Source organism: Aegilops tauschii, chromosome 2, assembly GCF_002575655.3.
Source record: "Aegilops tauschii subsp. strangulata cultivar AL8/78 chromosome 2, Aet v6.0, whole genome shotgun sequence".
Lineage (NCBI taxonomy): Eukaryota > Viridiplantae > Streptophyta > Magnoliopsida > Poales > Poaceae > Aegilops > Aegilops tauschii.
The window spans coordinates 588,197,872-588,210,843 of record NC_053036.3 but is presented as its reverse complement, the minus strand read 5'-3'; the positions used below and the strand labels follow the sequence as shown (position 1 = coordinate 588,210,843).

General features: G+C 48.1%; 1 protein-coding gene across 1 annotated transcript; it reads left to right on the top strand.

The window, feature by feature from the left end:
* Window positions 1–8,392: 8,392 nt before the first annotated feature.
* On the top strand, window positions 8,393–9,441 carry LOC109745597 (uncharacterized). Its single transcript, XM_020304721.1, has 2 exons — window positions 8,393–8,662; window positions 8,821–9,441. Exons 1-2 carry the CDS (start codon window positions 8,393–8,395, stop codon window positions 9,439–9,441), a joined length of 891 nt encoding a protein of 296 aa, XP_020160310.1.
* Window positions 9,442–12,972: the final 3,531 nt, after the last annotated feature.

The window sequence follows — 12,972 nt, the reverse complement described above, 5'->3', positions numbered from 1 at the left end:
AGGCACCTGTACCACTTCCGGCCGTGGCGGAGACGGAGACCATGCCTGGGCGCACACCCACGAGGGCGGCACGAAGACATACTTGGACATGCACGACATAGTCTCCATCCACGACCACGACTGGCCCACCAATGCCGGGTTCCAGGCCGCGGCAGTGAGCTCCTCCTCCTCCTCCAACGCGTCCTCCACGGCCTCCTCCTTGAACCATGGCCTCCAGCTCCGGTATAGTGACATCGTCGACCGCGGAGAGGGCTATCATCTCTTCGAGGCCCTCCCATTGGTCCTTGTCGTGGGTACGGACGAAGTCCTCCATCACCCGCCTCATGAGCTCCTCCTCCTCCTCGACATTCATCAGAGGGGATGATGGCGGTGGCGGGGACGGCGATGGGGAGGGCGTGGGCGCCACGCCGTGAACTCGCGCACGCCCGCGCGACCGGGGCGAGCTGAGAGCGCGCCCGTGGCGGGCTCTAAGTACAACTGCCGCTGCAGGTCGTGCACGTCCCGGAACCACGTGTCCCAGAGAGGCGGGTCTACGACGTACCTGCGGTCTTGACTAGGTCGGCTGGCAGGAGGGTGCGGCGGCGGTAGATCTCCTCGCGGCGAACGCGACCGCTCAACGGGATCGGAGATAGGGACACACGATATGTCGAGAGGTGCCAATTGTTGAGGAGGTGCACGTCGCTCCACGGCAGCGGCGTGCCCGTCTCCCAATACCTCTGGCATATCTCGGCCTTCACGTACGGCCGTTGCCGAGGCGGGCCCATCGGCGAGGAGATGTCGAATGTGGTGGCCGGAGGACGACCCGGCCTCGTGCTCATGCTCCCCCTTGTCGGGGATCCACTCAGACCATGGCCGCTGGCGAGGAGGTGGAGGAAGGAAGTGGAAGAGCGGCAGTCGCGCGGCTACTGTTTGCGCGTGTCGGGGCTCGAGGAGGCACGCGGCTCCGGAGGTGGAAGTTTGTGGACTGGTCAGTCGACAACTTCCATATTAAAAAGGACGACGCCCTGGTGGCTGGGTCGCTGGCAAGTGGGTTCGTCCCACACGTGCGTCTTGAATGTGGGCGGTGGGAAGTCGGTGGGCGACCGACAAGCGGGCTCAAGGTGGACGAGGAGCGGGAGCGTGGGCGTCCGTTCGCTGTCTGTCTGGACGCAACCCGGAAGAAAGTTTCCTCCGGAAATAGGTAGAGCTGGACACCAAACGAACAGAATTTGATGATGGAGTCGCATGCTGGGCTGTCACATTTGTCCGTTTGGACCAAAATAAACACACGCGGACCAGATAGGGTCCCGCGTTGGAATTGGCCTTAGTATTATCCAAGTTTTACGTTCAGTTACTTTAGACTTGGTCTTGACTTCATGGTGATAAATACGGATTGGAGTATATCTACTAATAACTTAACAGAAACTATGATGATTTTTAGATTTTTTTTTGAAACTATGATGATTTTTATAGCAAATTCGGAAACTATACACCCTAATGCAGAAAAATCAAAAGTATCACCCCGTCGGTCTCATGTTGGCCGAAGATAGACTTTTCGGCCAACCGTTGGCCAAAAAGGACTTTTCGGCCAACAGTTGGCCAAAGAGTCCCTCTTCGGCCAACACCTGCTCTACTGTTTTAGAAAATTCATATCAATTAGGATTTTTAGTATTTTAATTTGATTCTTTTTGCATTAGATTAGAAATTTTATGAAGTTTCTGTAGATATCAAGTTTGACTAGATTAGAAAGTTTGAATTTGAATTTCGTGAATTTGCTCAAATCACTAGATTGCATATAATTTGAGCTAGGAGTATTTTTTCAGATGATTCTTTTTGCTACTGGTTCTTTGTGACTTTGTTTATCAGTAGTAATTAATTGGCGAATTGTATAATTATTTAAGATTAGGTTTTATGAAACAGTTCTGTTTTAGTGTTTTATAGGTTTTATGCCATTTCTTTTAATTTTAATTGCTTTAAATTGTTTTCTTTAGTTTTTTTGACATATTCTTTTTGTTTCTGTTTAGTTATCAGTAGCTATTTTATTTGTAGTATTTATTTGTATTTTATTTCTTTTATCCTACTAGAAAACTTGTTTTGAGCTTCATAGGAGTTTATATTTAAAAGTTCGTTATAAATCCTGTACAACCATTGTCGTTTTATACATGAAAAAAAAATACTTTTCCGCAATCTTTTTCCCTCCATTTTCTTTTCCGCCATCTTCTTTGCCGCCATTTTCTCCCGTCATTTTCTTTCCCGCCATTCTCTCCCGCCACACTAAGGAGTGCTGCATCGACGGAGGATGACTATGATGCCTTCATGTGGAGTGTGAAACACTGTGTGAGAGAATTCATAAGTGTGAAACACTCTCCGATGATGATGACGAAGTTTCAAACACTTATGACTTCTCTCAGACAGTGTTTCACACTTTACCAGCAGCACCAACGCAGGAGACACAGTCCGTGTCAGACGATATTATCTACGGTCGTGGACAACATGAGGCTCGTTTTATAAGTTGAGAAGTGAAGATGGCGAGAAAGAAGATGGCGGGAGAGAATGGCGGGAAAGAAAATAGCGGGAAAGAAAATGGCGGGAGAGAATGGCAGGAAATAAAATGGCGGGAGAAAATGGAGGGAGAGAATGGCGGCAAATAAAATGACGGGAAAGAAAATGGCAGGAGAAAATGGCGGCAAAGAAAATAGCGGGAGAAAATGGAGGGAAAGAACGACGGGAAAGAAAATGAAGGATAAAAGAAATAAAATACAAAAAATACTACAAATCAAATATCTACTAATAACTTAACAGAAACTAAAAGAATATGTCAGAAAAATAAAGAAAACAATTTAAAGCAATTAAAATGAAAAGAAATAGCACAAAACCTATAAAACACTAAAACAGAACTGTTTTCGTGAAAACCTAATATTAAATAATCCTAAAATTCACCAATTAATTACTACTGATAAACAAAGTCACAAAGAACGAGTAGCAAAAAGAACCATCTAAAAAGAATACTCCTAGCTCAAATTATAGGCAATCTAGTGATTTGAGCAAATTCATAAAAATTCAAATTCAAACTTTCAAATCTAGTCAAACTTGATATCTACAGAAACTTCATAAAATTTCTAATCTAATGCAAAAAGAATCAAATTAAAATACTAAAAATCCTAATTGATATGAACTTTCTAAAACAGTAGAGCCGGTGTTGGCCGAAGAGGGACTCTTTGGCCAACTGTTGGCCGAAAAGTCCTTTTTGGCCAGCGGTTGGCCGAAAAGTCCCTCTTCGGCCAATGGTAGGCCGAAAAGTCCCTCTTCGGCCAACAGGAGGCCGACAGGGTGATACTTTTGATTTTTCTGCATTAGGGTGTATAGTTTCCGAATTTGCTATAAAAATCATCATAGTTTCAAAAAAAAGTCTTTTTTTTCAGGGAATGCTAATCGTTAACGAAATGGAATGGCTAATATATGTATTACGGCTCCCTCTGTAGCCCCCAAATGGCCAAATGGAAAGGTGGGATTGACACCGGAATATGGCGTGGACAGGGACTCACGGCCGGACAAAACTCATGTACAAACGCTGTGGGGAAATGCAGAAAATGACGTGCCGCGTGCCGGGCGTTCAATGACGATGCCGACCCCAACCAGGAGTCCAGGATGCGCCGACAGCGACGTTGTATCCGACTTCCGGATGCGACACTACTCCACATGATTCAATTCCTTCCGCAATATATGTATTCCGGCTCTCGTTCGCAGGGAAAAAAAATTGATTCGGTTCTCTTCCCTTCCCATGGATGTGATGCCCTCTTGATTTGTCTTGGCATTTTAAATTATCACACGGTACATGCGGCAAAGCTATCTCTGACCTTTTTATGCCAATTGTTTATTTGGTTTCAAGGGTAAAGTACGATTTTTTGGAGGTCTGGTATTCGTATGTTATTTAATTTTTCTATCTATATGATTGAAGCTAATATAATCTTTTCATAACTAATACAGTCTTTGTTCGCAAATATATTATGTTTTGGATATTTTAATATGAACTACATACAGACGGGAATGAATGAACAAACACATTAAAATGCGTCTATATACATTCGTGTCAAAAAAAGTTCAAATATCTCATATTTGTGAATGGAGAGAGGAATTTGATGAGCTAAACAAACGGTTGGAGAATTTGGTGCCACATCAGCTTGACCGGTGGTACCCACGGGTCAGTTTTTGCGTCAAACGGCTCTAATTGACCGATCGGCGTTTTTTGCAAACCGTGAGCACAATATCGATGGGGTTTTGCAAAAAAAAAATGAAACATGGTGGTTTTTATTTAGGGTCCGCAAATGTGGTGGTTTTTGCAATTTGCTCATCATATTTGGAGTAAATTCAAATGTGATGCCTTTTTATCAATTATCTCATTCGTCCGCCCAACGTGTAATGCCAAATATTTAGTTTTTCTTGTCCTAACTTGGTTGATAGCCAAAAACATTTTTTTTATGAAACTTGCCCACCTATCTCACATCGCCTTCACAACTCTTTTTTGACAAAAAAAAGTCAAGAAAGGACCAAGGAATCTCTAACCTTTTTATGCCAATTGTTTGGCAAAATTGGTAGGGCATGATGGAGCGTGAACAATCATAGCATAGATTGTCACAATACCTAGCCGTCACTACCAAAGGTCTCCTCTACGCCGCCGCCTCGGTACTCCTCCTCTCCCCTGTTCGGTGCCCTCATTGGCGGCAAGAGGAGTGGAGACTCGTATGTTTCATTTTTCTTTCCTTGGGTTCTGTTTTCTTGGCGGCATCGACGAGGTGGTGGCGGCGGCGGGGGGGAGGGGGGGTGGTTGGAATAAGGTCTCTTCGGCCTCTTTCTACCTCGATAAAGCTCGATTTGGCACCTACGAAGAGCCTGCGAGACTTTGTGTTGCAAGATCTGTTGTCCCTGCGAATGTGCACCCAGTCCAGTGGTGGGAGCGCAATGGCGTGCTCCCGCTCAGGTGCGGAGTCAATCCCTGTGGGGGTCACTTAACCATCCTAGTTAATTTCACAGTATTAGATTGTGTCTCACATCATTCTTTCTTAGTTAAAAAGCCACAGGGGCTCCTCCCTTGATGGTCTCGGTTTTTTTAAACATATGTTGGCTCTCTCTGGATATTGGCAGTTGGTGTGTCTATCGAGGAGAGCAAGCGACATCTTCTTTCATTTTGTTTTGTGCCATGGTCTAATTTCTCTTAGTCTTTGGACGGATGGTGATGGATTGCAAGCCTGTGTTACATGGGTAGTACTTCAACCGATGTTTTTTCAGTGATTTCTAGATCTTGTTTCAAGGGCGAGTTACTATTGCAGTCCTTATAGCCTGGTATGGAAAGAGCATCTGTTGGTGTCTCTTTCATTCAATGTTGGTTCAATGCAATTTTCAATCTCCGGCCGGTGGTATACAATCAGATGAAGAAGAATGCAAGTATGATATTTATTTCCTGTTGGTCGTTTTGCGTCCAGTTTGTCTTTCCATTATACTAACTATTGTTTTGCCTTATAATTATGTATCTTTTCTCAAGATTTTTTTAAATCCTATTGACAACATGTCAGGCGTGGGAGGCTACGGGGATTAGACATCCTCTCCTTGTTAACTAGGTGATTTTCCCGCATGTTGCGGCGGGAAATTTGAAGATTAATTTCAGATGTATTAAAATGATCTAAATCGAGAGTTACTATCTTTTAATGTAGAAATATTTCATACTTCCACGCAAAAAAAAAGAAATATTTCATATTTGCATCATGTGTGAACAAAGAGTATGAACGCGGTTTGCATGGGGTTGCAAAATAATGTTAGTGGACCCTGACATGACACACCTGATGAGATGGAACACCGCATGTTAAGAAAATTAGACTTAGTGAGGATCAACTATATAAGAATAGATATCCTCCCCCGTTTGATTTCCATGTCGCCCCTCCTCTTCGAACAAAATCTTACCACCTCCTCCCGTAGACATGATTTTGTAGAACTAATCCGTAGTTGTGGCAAAGCTCCTTACACTTTTTTTTTCCTTAAAAAACTTTCTATCTACTCATCTTCAATTATAACAGTACAAATAACATCAGAGTTAATAAATTTTACAACCAGATACATACTTACAATGTCTCGTTGCTTAAATTACAAGGTGCAACTCAACTAGGGAGTTTTACATTATATTCTGTTAGGGCATTTTCAAGGCGGACCCGCAAACCATCCGCATCCATTTAGACCGCGGGAGCCATCCAACGCGGGCCTGTATCGGTCCACGGGATAGTCTGGACGCGATTTTTTCCGCAAAACGGAGACAAATATGGGGGAGCTTTTTGGGAGTCCGGACACGCGGAACATAGGAATCCGACACCCCAAGCCCATCCAAAACCCTTCCCGAACACCGCGACTCCATCCTCTCCATTTTCTTTCCTTCCTTCTTTCTCTCTTGTCATCGCCGCCGCTCCACCACCCCGGCCACCACGCCACACCCTGCCGGAAATCTGCTTATCCTTCACCTCCGGCGCTCCAGCAGGGCTCCCCGCCGCTTCTCCTCCGTTTTCGTTCACCCCCTGTCCTCCGAACTCCCCACCAGGTACCATCCTCTACCGTGCCCGACAACTGCCCGATGAATCGCCGGAGCTGAAAACAGTTGTCCCTTCTTCTTTTTAGCAATGGATTTCGATTTGGAGTACATATATGAGCAGTATGTTGAGTCGTCCGACGGCTCATCGGACGAGGAGGAGTATGATGCGGCTTGAATTCCCCAAAGAAGAAGGGATGATGCAGAACAGCTACGGTAGGTATCTCCTTCAGTGATGAGACCAAGGTTATCGAACCAGTAGGAGAACCACGCAACACTATGTAAACAGTACCTGTACACAAAGAACAAATACTTGCAACCCGACGCGTAAGAGTGGTTGTCAATCCCTCCCGGTTAAAAGATAAATCGGTTTGTAGTAGATTGGGTAAATAAATCTCGCGGAAACGCAAAATGAAATAAATTACAAAAAATTGCAGCAAGGTATTTTTGGTTTTTTTGTAATAATAGATCTGAGAATAAAAGCGAATAAAAATAGATCTCAAAGCAAATATGATAAAGAATAGACCCGGGCGCCGTAGATTTCACTAGTGGCTTCTCTCGAGAAAAATAGCATATGGTGGGCAAACAAATTACTGTTGGGCAATTGATAGAACTTTAAATAATTATGACGATATTCAGGCAATGATCATTATATAGGCATCACGTTCAAGATTAGTAGACCGACTCGTGCCTGCATCTACTACTATTACTCCACACATCGACCGCTATCCAGCATGCATCCAGTGTATTAAGTTCATGGAAAAACGGAGTAATGCAATAAGAACGATGACATGATCTAGACAAGATCTATTCATGTAGGAATAGACCCCATCTTGTTATCCTTAATAGCAACGGTACATACGTGTCACATCCCCTTCTGTCACTAGGATTGCGCACTGTAAGATCGAACCCATCACAAAGCACCTCTTCCCATGGCAAGAAAATCGATCTAGTTGGCCTAACTAAACCAAAGATTCGAAGAAGAAATACGAGGCTATAAGCAATCATGCATATACGAGATCAAAACTCAAATAACTTTCACGGATAAAATAGATGTGATCATAAACTCAAAGTTCATCAGATCCCAACAAACACACAGCAAAAAGAGTTACATCAAATAGATCTTCAAGAGACCATTGTATTGAGAATCAAGAGAGAGAGAGAGAGAGAGATAGACATCTAGCTACTAACTACGGACCCGAAGGTCTATAATGAACTACTCACACATGAATGAGGATGATGAACCCCTTCGTGATGGTGTCTAGATTGGATCTGATGTTTCTGGAACTTGCGGCGGCTGGAATTGTGTTTCGTCGACTCCCCTAGGGTTTTTGGATTTTCGAGGTATTTATAGAGCAAAGAGGCGGTGCAGGAGGCGGCCGAGGTGGGCACAACCCACCAGGGCGCGCCTAGGTGGGTAGTGCTCCCCTCGGAGCCCCCCTCTGGTACTTCCTTGGCCCATCGTGTGTCTTCTGGTGCAGAAAAATCTCCAAAAAGTTTCGCTGCATTTGGACTCCGTTTGGTATTGATTTTCTGTGAAGTAAAAAACAAGCAAAAAACAGCAACTGACATTGGGCACTATGTCAATAGGTTAGTCCCGAAACATGATATAAATTTGTTATAAAATGATTGTAAAACATCCAATAATGATAATATAACATCATGAAACAATAAAAAAATTATAGATGCGTTTGAGATGTATCAGAGTACTCCGATGAGACGACAATGATGTAGGCGGTCCTTGAAGACGCGGAGCATGCGGAGGAGCATGTTCTCAGTTTCAAGGGCTCGATCAATGTTCATCGAGTTCTCAACCGCAACAAGGCCCGTGATAATTTGACATTGATGGCCGACTACTTTGCCCCAGATGCACTATTTGCTGACCATTTTCACCGGCGTTTTCGGATGCGCAAGACTGTCTTCGATCATTTGTACCATGGAGTCCGGTCCTACGATGACTACTTCATCCTGAAGAAGGACACCGTGGGAACGATTGGCTTCTCTGATTATCAGAAGTGCACGGCCGCACTCTGGATGCTTGCATATGGCACGACCGCTGATTCGTGGGACGAGTACCTATGGATGTCTGAGCGCATGAGGAGATGCCATGGTCAGGTTTGCAACTGCCGTGGTCGAGGTGTTCGGACCTCGGTACCTGAGAGAACCAACTATGGCAAACACCGAGAGGCTCCTGGCAATCTCAGAAGTAAGAGGGTGGCCAGGTTTGCTTGGATCTCTTGACTGCATGCGTTGAAAATGGAAACTGCCCGAAGGCTTTACAAGGGCAATATCAAGGTCATGCTAAAAAGCCCACCATCATTCTTGAAGCAGTTGCATCACAGGATCTTTGGATTTGGCACGCTTTCTTTGGCATGCACGGGTGTCACAATGACATCAATGTGCTGCAACGATCGTCGTTGTTTGCGAGGCTGACTGGAGGAAAAGCTCCTCCTTGCCACTATACTGTCAATGAACATGAGTACAACATGGGCTACTATCTGGTTGACGGTATCTATCCTCCATGGGCTACCTTTGTCAGCACCATCTCAAACCCAGTTAGCCAGAAAAAGGCTCACTTTGCCCAAAGACAAGAAGCAGCTAGAAAGGATGTCGAGTGGGCATTTGGAGTTTTGCAGGCCCGTTTTGCAGTTGTTCGTGGACCTGCTAAACAATGGGATCCGGAAACCTTGTGGGATTTGATGACATATTGTGTGATCATGCACAATATGATCGTCGAGGATGAGGGTGATGATGCTGCCGCAACTCTGGAATTGAGAACATGGGTGATCCTATCCAACTTCCGGACTAGAATCCGGCCACATTTGAGGAGTTTATTCAAATGCATCAGCAAATTCGGCATCAACCAACTCACGAGAAGCCGAAAGAAGATCTGATTGAGTATCAATGGGCGGTGAAAGGGGACAACAATGTTGGGATGTAATATTGAAACTTTTTTAAATTTGAACTAGTGTTGCATGCGGCTATTTGAACGTCTGTACCCTTTGCATACTGCTACTTGATCGTACGGACTAGGAAAAAAACCCGAAAGGCCGGATGTATGCGGCTACGGTTGGATGACGTTCTCCCGCATCCGGTGTCCACAAACGGATGCGGGAGAAAATTTATGGGTTGTCGTTGAAGATGCCCTTAAGGGCTTTAATGCAATTTTTGGAGTGCTCGAATTCGTGTTTTTAGTTGAATTTGTGTTATATTTCTTTTGAAAAACCATTCTATCTATTCATCAACTGTCACGACAGTTCAAAGAATGACAGAAGTAACAAAAGTTACATCAGTTCATAGACCACCTAGCGACGACTACAATCACTGAAGTGAGTTGAAGACGCACCGCCATCATTGCCCCTCACTTGCCGGAGTCGGGTAAACCTTGTTGTAGTAGACAATCAAAAAATCGTTGTGCTAAGACCCCACATAACCAGCGCACTAGAACAACAACCATTGCCGATAAAGATAAACATAAATAGAAAGGATCCAACCCGTAGACACACTAAAACAGACGGACAAAGACTACATCCAGTCGAGGTGCAACGAAGACCAACACCGACTACCGCTAGACACAGTGCCGGGACGTAGCATCTCCAACCTACTACTCGACAAGAGGCCCCAACGGGGTTGCATTGCTATCCCAAATGAAAGTCAAGATTATGATGTCGTGTCTTGGGTTTATAGTTCTGAAAAAGAAAGAAAAACTCAAGTGAGCTCATTGTCTCGCGCGTCCCATGATGGAGAGTACATCATGCTCCGAGGACACCTCGGATAATTCCGACTCTCCGTGCGTGCGGTGCGGTATTTTCGTCCAGGAAACAGCGCGCGTCCGTGCATGCATGATGCGAGCACGCACGCAGGAATCCCCGCACCCTCTCCCCCTAATCATGTCCCAACCACTGTCCGTCCCGGAGGACAATCACGTCTCAATTCTTGACCCCTCAGTCCCTCACGACACACGGCGTGTCGCGGGGCCGGGGCGTGAGCGCTCATGGCAAAGGAAGGACGCATTAGTGGGCGTCACGTATTTTGGCGCGTCTCCGCGTGAGTGAATGGCTCTCGGCAAAGGCAAGGAAGGAAACGGGCCAGCAGTTCCTCCCTCCACGCTGCCTCCCGCGCGTCCGTCGGGTCACTTTTACTCCCGTCAGAAATGAAAAACCTTCACGGGCAACACCTACGTGCTACAGGCCTACAGCACAAGACAGCAGCAGCAGCGCTGCTCCTGTTCGCACGCACAGTCGTCAGTCCTCATGGGCGTCTTTCTTAGGCCAACTCCACCGCACGACCCTAAACAGACGTTCAGATCGACCGGATTTCGTTCCATTGGGACGGTAATGGGTTCGCCCATGTTCGCTTCTGTCCGTTGGGTCATGGGTGCGCTCAACGTGCGGCCGCACCCCAAATCATGTCTAGGGTGGACGTGATTAAAAAAAACATAAAAACTAAAATAAAATACCGAAAAAATAAATAAAAGCAAATATAAAAACATAAAATATAGATTAACCATCACGGCCACAAAACGGCCCAGTTCCACGGTTCACATTGCCATAATTAACATAAAAAAACGCCGCCCGCACGCTCCTGCCGTGCTCGTCGATGCCGTCGCCGTCGCGGTCTTCAGTGGCCGCCGGTGTCGTCGTCGTCGCTGACGAGGTCGACGTAGTCCGGCGGCGTCCAGAGGTGGGCCGGCGGTCTGTGGTACACGGGGCCGGGCTGGAAGGCGGGAGGTGCCTGCACTGCCTCCTCCCGTGGCAATGCGTCCCGCTCCGGTGACCGCGGCGGCGTGGGGCACCAGTTCACGCCCCCCACGGTGTCGACCATCTCCGGAGCCGTGCATGACCAGCTCCACTGCTGGCCCACCAGGCCCGGGTGGAACGCGACCACCGGCTCCTCCTCCATCACCTCCTCCACCGTCACCATCTCCAGCTCGGGGATGGCGACGTCGCCGGCCACAGAGAGGGCCATCGTCTCCTCGAGGCCCGGCCATTGGCGCTCATCGTGCGTGTTTATGAAGTCCTCCGTGACACGTTGCATGAGCCAGGCCTCCTCCTTCGCTGTCATGCGAGGAGGTGGAGGTGGCGACGGAGATGGGGAAGGCGACGGCGTGGGCGTGAGGCCGCGCACCTCCCGACGTGGCCGCCGCGACCCCGACGCCGTGCCGGCGAAGTAAGAGGCGCGCCGCACGTCGTGCTCGTCCTGTAGCCACGTGTCCCAGAGCACGGAGTCAGGGGCGTACCTATCGTCGTAGTAGAGGTCGTCGGGGAGGAGGAGGCGGCGGCGCTCGATCTCGTCGCGGCGCGCACGGCTGCTCACTGGGACCGGCGGGATCGGGACCCAGTCGGTGAAGAGGTGCCAGTTGTTGGGGAGGTGGACGTCGCTCCACGGGACCGGCATCCTCGTCTCCCAATAACGCCGGCATACATCGGCGTTGATGTACTACCGGTCGCGCTCGCCGGCGGCCCTAGGGCCGATGGTGAATGGGGCAGGCGCGGGGGCCCAACGCGGTGGCGATGCGGCCTCCGCTTTCACGGAGCCGTGGCGACGTCCCGAGGAGGAGCCGGCCTCGCGGTCGTGCTTTCCCTTGCGGCCGTGGTTCCATAGCCCCATGGCTGCGAGGCAGCCGACCGGCGAGTTCGAGGACGGGGAGAGGATAAGCTAGGGTTTGGGGGTGTTGGGTTTCGTGGAGGCAGTAGGCTGGAGTGGGAGTGTGGACGACGATCGGTCCACGGCCTCCCCATTAAGAAGGACGGCGACCGTTCGTTGGGTGGATGACAGGTGGGGCCGCCCGCGCGTGCGCATTGATGTTGGCGGGTGGGAGGTAGGTGGCCGCCGGCCATGCGGCCCCGACGCGGACAAGCGACGCGTCTGTTTGCTGTCTGCTGGGGCCCAAACCCGTCGCATGTATGCGCTTCAAATGGGTCGGCCCGGACACAAAACGGACCAGATGGGTCCAGGCCGTCGCGCGCTGGGCCGTCTGGTTCGTCCGTTTTACCCCAAATGGACGGGGATTTTTGTCCGTTTTCTGTCCGCTTTCGACCCATCCCCGGCCCAAGTTTGCGCCCGCTTTTGGGGTGAAACGGACAGCACGCGGATGGGCGGGCCGTCTGCGCGTGTCCTCCCCTGGCCCGCCAGTCAGTGGCACATGGACGCTTTTTCTATCCGCCCCCTCCCTCCCTCCGGCCGCACCCCCTCTAGTCGAAAGGCTAGAGATGAGACTAGTGCACTTGTTGCTAGATTAGAGGCTAGACATGAGACTAGAAGCGAGGAAGCAACCTCTACTTCTTTAGACTCGAAGAAGAAAGAAGCACGCAAGATCGAGCCTCCTCCGCAGATCAACAATGAATGCATCGAGAAGGCACTAATCCAACTTACAAGAGCTGTTATGGAAGTTAGATATCTTCTAAAATGTATTCTTATGGTTC